We start from the raw sequence: 7,091 nt of genomic DNA, 5'->3' as shown, positions 1-7,091 counted from the left end.
GCCTATGGCTCAAGTGGCTAAGGTGCCAGCCACATACACCTAAGGTGGCAGGTTCGAATCCAGCCCGGGCCCACCAAACAACGACAGTTGCAACCAAAAAAAAAGCCAGCCTTGTGGCAGACGCCTGTAGTCCCAGCTACTTGGGAGATGGAGGCAGGAGACTCACTTGAGCCCAGGAGTTGGAGGTTGCTGTGAGCTGTGATGGCACAGCACTCTAACCAGGGGGGACAGCTTGAGGCTCTGTCTCAAAAAAAAAAATTTCTACAGAAGAGAGAAGGCGGATTGGTATGCTCCTTCTTAATGGGCACAATGTAAGGGTATATGGCACAACTCTTGGGTACAGGATGCAGTTAAAGAGGGACTCTACCTGCTAAATGCAAACATTGTAACCTAGTTGTTTATATCTTCACATTAACCTGAAATTAAAAAAAAAAAAACCCGGTTAAATAAAATAAAAACAATAAAAAAAAAAAAGCCCCCCCCCCCAAAATTTCTACAGAGATAAGGGCTATAAAATGATTTAAAAGGTTATACAAATGCAAAATAACTGGGACAAATTAAGAAAATGGCTATCTTTGTCTTTGTGATAAGTTGTACACATATTTATTAAAAGTAGTGTAGTACACAATTTTCTGTATAGGAAAAGTGACCCTGTATACATACCCATGAGATCAGCAAATCCCCCTACTGGCAATCGGCAGGTTCCAGTTACAAACTGCAGAAGTCTCATTCTCTTCTCGTTATCTATTTCTTTAACAAACTGTCAAAAGCATATTTAAAGAGATATGTAGGTCACATATTACCTTCACCAAATTAAACAAGAAAGAAAAATGATTATTTCAAATCATAAAGGAACCCACAGTATCTATGCACTAGATAATGACTCTCTCCAACAATATGGATGAAGAAGGCATTTCCAGGTTTGTCAAAGCCCCATCAACCTTCCCGTAATTCTCAGGACTACATCTTTAAAGGGAGATAGATAAAGGAGGATGGTCTGGGCCTGAGAGTTTCCTATTCATGCAGTTTCAAGCTATTCTAGGGCAGTACCCCCTTTCCCTCCCGGGATCTGCTTGTCCTATAGGACATTCATGTGCATACAAATGACAAGAATGTGAGTCAGTATAGACTTGGAGGTTTTATAAACAACTGAAATCAAGCTCACAGAATTCTGATCCAGCTATATCACAACATCTCAATATTCTATGTGTATAGGTTTCAGTGTAGCCAGAATTATGTGGCTTTTGTTTTCTACAATTGACTCAAAACATTAAGTTTCCAATGAATGTTTCAAGCGTATAGCATTAATTATCTTGGCTCGGCCAATTTTTTTTTTAAGAAATAACATTTATCCTACTGTATCACTGCCAATTATCTTAAAAATGCTAATGCTATTTGTTACAGAAGCTCAGTTCATCTTTGAGTTTCTCATATTAACTTCTTTACATGTGTAGCAGACTTTTAAAATTTTTTGATCAGGGGAAATATGTACAACATAAAATTTAGCACTTTAACCATTTTCAGTGAATAATTCAATGGAATTAAGTACATCTGCACTGCTGTGTAACCATCACCACTATTTCCAGAACTTTTTCTTTTTATTTCTTTTGAGACAGAGTCTCACTATATCGCCCTTGGTAAAGTGCCATGACGTCACAGCTCACAGCAACCTCAAACTCTTGGGCTTAAATGATTCTCTTGCCTTAGCCTCCTGAGTAGCTGAGTTTATAGGCACCTGCCACAATGCCCTCCTATTCCAGAACTTCTTCATCATCCCAAACAAAAAGTACACAGCTACACATTAAACATGACTTCCTCCCTATAGCCCTTAAAAACCTCTATTCTAGTTTCTGCCTCTATGAATTTACCTTCTAGCAACCTCACGTAAGTGGAATAATACAATATTTGTCCCTTAGTGCCTGGCTATCACTTATGAAAATTCATCATGTTTTTAAGGGTTACTAATGCATTCTTTTTTTTGACCAAAAAACACTGCATTACAGATAGACTCCAACTTGAGATTTTTTTGTTTGCTTGCTTTACAATGAGTTTACTGGGATGTAAATTCAATGTAAATTAAAGAACACCTGGACTTATGCTGGTTCAAATTCAGATTTTTCAACTTTACAATCAGGGTATTTAAATTTTTTTTTTTTTTGAGACAGTGTCTCAAGCTGTTGCCCTGGGTAGAGTACCGTGGTGTCACAGCTCACAGCAACCTCCAGTTCTTGGGCTTAAGCGATTCTCTTGTCTCAGTCTCCTAAGTAGCTGGAACTACAAGCGCCCACCACATACCCTGCTGTTTTCTTTGTTATAGTTGTCATTGTTGTTTGGCAGGCCCAGGCTGGGTTTCAACCCGCCAGCTCCAGTGTATGTGGCTGGCGCCCTAGCCACTGAGCTATAGGCACCAAGCCTTAAATGCATTTTTGACTCGTGACATTTTTGACTTAATTCTGGGTCCATCCATACATAACCCCATCATAAGTTAAGGAACATATGTACCATATTTTCTTTATCCATTCATCCACTGATAGGCATTTGGGTTGTTTTCATCTTTTGGTGATCTTAAATAACACCACTATGAATACTGGTATACAAATATCTGTTTGAGTCTATGCTTTCAGTTCTTTTGGGTACTATACCTATGAGTGGAACTCTTGGATCTTACATTAATTCTACATCTAAATTTTTGAGGACCTGCCATACTATTTTCCACAGTGGTATATAATTTAATACTATCACCAGCAATGCATCAAGAGTCCAATTTCTCCACAACTTGTCAACAACTGTTATTTTCCTTTTAAAAAAAATACTAATGGGCACAGAGTGGTATTTCACTATGATTTTGATTTGTATTTCCCTAATGACTAATGATGTTGAGCATGTGAGGATCTTTTCCTATACGTACAGCAGACATTGTTTGGGAGATGCCATTATGATTATAAACCAAGTCTCTTAAATTTAACCTTCTCACATTATCTAATTCTTAAAATGAGGTATGCATGATAAAAAACAATTCTTTAGATCGTCCAAAAAAATTCCAAAAGCATTTAAATCAAAGGCATTTAAGTCTTATCACTGGAAATTATTTTAGTCTCTGTGGGCAAAGGTACAAGGTATGTGTGCCTTACCTGGCAACAGTCTTAAAAGAATGCTGTTATAATCTGTATTCATTTTGTTATAACACATAGGATGAACTGAAGGGCCTGAAAACATTTTGTTCTGTGACTTATTTCTGTATGTGCTAAGCAAATTCTAAAAAATACCAATAGAAATAAATTTAGACACAAACCTGCCAAAACCACATGATTTGTTTGCTTGTCCTTGTATAGTGACGGTAGATGGCATGTCTTTGCCAGTCGTTCAAATCAATTTCTTGCATTCCACATAAAAGGACCTTTAGGGATGAAAAAGACAAATTGTTCCTTTAGTTACCTAACTATATAGACAAGATGAATATTAAACAGTTTTATTTAAAAAAATTAATCAGTAGGCATTGGTTTGTAAATTGTATATTAAGAATTACTCATGGGGGGAGGGTGGGTGAAGGGAGGGTGATTGGCGGGATCACACCTATGGTTCATCCTATAAGGGTACATGTGAATCTCTCTAAATGTAAAATATAAATGTCTTAACACAATAACTAAGAACAAGACATGAAGGCTATGTTAGCCAGTTGGATGAAAGTACTTCAAATTGTATATAGAAACAGTACACTGTACCCCATAATAGTATTAATGTACACTGCTATGATTTTATAAATATATATTAAAAAAAAGAATCAGTAAAAAAAAGAATTACTCATGAAGGTAAAGTTCCACATATGGTGTTACATTGTATACATATTTAGAGAAATTAGTCACTCAATTGTAGAGAAGCCCTAAGTATTCTGGGAAGAGTAATATTCTTATTTTCGGATGAACAGTGGTTTTCTATAATCTCTGGGGATGCTTCAAAACATCTTGCTAGCAAAAATATACTACCACAACTGGCAAGAAAGCAAAACAAGTTGAAAGCAGGCATCTGAAGGCATTATTTACTGTCATGCTGCAGGAGAATGAAGAAAATATTATTACCTCTAATTCCTTTGCATCAAAGTATTGTAAATACTGCTGGGGAAGAATTTCGTTAAAGCCCTCAAAGAAAGCTTGTGTCTGTTCTTCAACACCTCGAGATAACCTCCATTCAGCTACCATTCTGGCAAATAAATATAAAAAGGCTATCAGGAACTTTAGATTTTAACTTTAAATTCTAAGAATAAAAATAAAATTTAAAAACTTATTAAAAAAGTATAATGAATCCCTTGTACACATATTGAAAGTTTATCATATTCCAATTTTATTTCATCTATGTCTCTCCTGATATGGCAGATATCATATTATTTATCATTTATATATTTATTTTTGAGACATGACCTTGTTTTGTCACCTGAGCTAGAGTGTAGTAGACTCATAATAGGTCACAGCAACCTCAAACGCCTGGGCTTGAGCAATCCTCCTCGCAAGTTGCTGAGACTACAGGTAAATGCCATCACACCTGGCTAATCTTTCTATATTTTGTAGAGTCAGTGTCTCACTCTGTTCAGGTTAGTCTCAAACTCCTGGCCTCAAGGAATCCTCCTACCATGGCCTCCCACAGTGCTAGGATTACAGGCACAAGCCACTGAGCCTGGCCTATACTTTGATTTTACCATTTTTTTTTTAAGATGGCTTTTCTTTCTTTTTTTATTTTTATTTTTTTGAGACAGAGTCTTGCTATGTCACCCTTGGTAGAGTGCTGTGGCGTCATAGCTCACAGCAACATCCAGCTCTTGGGCTTAGGCGATTCTCTTGCCTCAGTCTCCGGAGTAGCTAGGACTACAGGAGACTGCCACAATGCCTGGCTGTTTTTTTGTTGCAGTTGTCATTGTGGTTTAGCAGGCCCGGGCTGGGTTCGAACCCCTAGCCTCAGTGTATGTGGCCAGCACTCTAACCACTGAGTTATGGGCGCTGAGCCTTTCTTTTTCTTTTTTGAGAAGGGTCTCACTTTGTCACCCTTAGTAGAGTATGGCGGTGTCATAGCTCATAGCAACCTCAAACTCCTGGGCTCAAGAGATTCTCTTGCCTCAGGCTTCCGTGTAGCTGGGACTACAGGCACCTGCCCCAACACCTGGCTATTTTTAAAGATGGGGTCTTGCTCTTGCTCAGGCTGGTTTCCAACTGCTGAGCTCAATTTTGCTGCCTCAGCCTCCCAGAGTGCTCGGGTTATAGGTGTGAGCTACTGTACCTGGTTTTAAACAAATATTTCAGTATATGTCTGTAAGAAATGAAGATTCTTTTGAAAAACATAACCATGCCATTATTCTATAAACCTAAAATTCTAAATTATAGTGAAAGTATCCTTTAAAAATGAGTGTGATGGCTTGGCGCCTTTAGCTCAAGCAGCTAAGGTGCCAGCCACATACACAGAGGCTGGCAGTTCGAATCCAGCCCAGGCCTCCCAAACAACAATGACAAACTATAACCAAATAATAGCCGGGTATTGTGGCAGGCGCCTGTAGTCCCAGCTACTTGGGAGGCTGAGGCAAGAGGATCGCTTAAGCCCAAGAGTTTGAGGTTGCTGTGAGCAGTGACACCACAGCACTCTACCCAGGGCAATAGCTTGAGACTCTGTCTTAAAAAAAAAAAAAAAGTGTGAAATAAAGACATTTTCACAGAAAAGCTGAGAAAACTTATTGCTAGCAGAGCCAAACTATGAGAAATGGTAGAGAAAGTGTTTAAAGCCAAAGGAAAATCATTCTAGAAAAATGGATCTGTAAGCGGTAAGACATGGTGGTAGCTCACCCTTGTAATTCTAGCACTCTGGGTGGCCAAGGCCAGTGGATTACTTGAGCTCAGGAGCTCCAGACCAACCAGAGCAAGAGTGAGACCCAGTCTCTATTAAAATAGAAAAACTAGCCAGGTCTGGTGGTGCATGCCTATAATCCCAGGTACTTGGGAGGCAGAGGCAAAAGGATTGCTGAAGCCTAAGAGTTTGAGTTGCTGTGAGCTATGAGGCCATGGCACTCTACCCAGGATAACAGAGACTCTTTTTTTTTTCTTTTTGAGACAAAGAAATATGGATCTTTGGGGAAGAAATGAAGTGAGTTAGAAATGGTAATGTGAAAATATAAAAGAATTTATTCATAATTTCCTAAAAATCGATTGATTACTTAAAGCAAGAACAACAGTATAGCACTATGAGATTTATAACATGAAGAAATAAAATATGACAATAAAAACACAGCACAATATGACAACAAATGACTGGAGCTAAATGAAATTATACCATTCCAACCTTCTTACATTGTAAAATAAGTAGTATAATATTAATTTTAGGTAGACAAGGACGTGTATTATTAAAAAGACTAGAGTCACTACTAAAACAGTTAAAGTGATATAGCTGGAGAAACCTACATAATAGGTTTTTTTTTTTTAAAGTAAAAATTGGACTATTAATTCAAAGAAGGCATCCTAGCTCACAGCAACCTCAAACTCTTGGGCTCAAGCCAGCCTCTTGCCTCAGCCTCTGGAGCAGCTAAAACTATAGGTGCCTGCCACACCTGGCTAATTTTTCTTTTTTTATTAGAGATCAGGTCTTGCTCTTGCTCAGGCCTGTCTGGAACTCCTGAGCTCAAGTCCTCCTGCTTCAGCCTCCCAGAGTGCTAGGATTACAGGCATGAACCACTATAGCCAGCTGTACAAAATACTTTTAAAATAAGTGTGATTGTGGTGGTACGTGCCTGTAGTCTTAGCTGCAGTCTACTCACCTCAGCCTCTCAGACTGCTAGGATTATAGCCTAAAATCTAATTTTAAATACTACAGGTCTACTACAACTTTCTTATTATTAGCATCTGCATGGCATATCTTCCTTTGTTCTTTTACTTTCTTTCTCTTTCATTATAAGTGTTTCCCGTAAGCAATATATTCTTAGGTTTTATTATTTTTATCTAAGTCTGATAATCCGTACATTATAATTGGAGTGTTGAGTACATTTATATATATATATATATTTTTTTTTTTTTTTGAGACAGAGCCTCAAGCTGTCCCCCTGGGCAGAGTGCCGTGGCATT

The 7,091-nt window shown here is 38.1% G+C and overlaps 1 protein-coding gene across 1 annotated transcript in view; it reads right to left on the bottom strand.

The window, feature by feature from the left end:
• LOC100958698 (E3 ubiquitin-protein ligase Itchy) overlaps positions 1-7,091 on the bottom strand; it is a 47,486-nt gene that overhangs the window by 11,244 nt on the left and 29,151 nt on the right. Inside the window, exons 10-12 of the mRNA XM_023512141.1 lie at positions 4,077-4,197; positions 3,293-3,397; positions 664-760 (exon numbers count right to left, since the gene is read on the bottom strand). Of these exons, the coding sequence (XP_023367909.1) occupies positions 664-760; positions 3,293-3,397; positions 4,077-4,197 (323 nt within the window). The remainder of the gene's footprint in view (positions 1-663; positions 761-3,292; positions 3,398-4,076; positions 4,198-7,091) is intronic.

The sequence above is a fragment of the Otolemur garnettii genome, unplaced genomic scaffold (genome assembly GCF_000181295.1).
Source record: "Otolemur garnettii isolate 467f Iridium unplaced genomic scaffold, OtoGar3 scaffold00025, whole genome shotgun sequence".
Lineage (NCBI taxonomy): Eukaryota > Metazoa > Chordata > Mammalia > Primates > Galagidae > Otolemur > Otolemur garnettii.
This window is presented reverse-complemented; position numbering and strand designations above follow the sequence as displayed.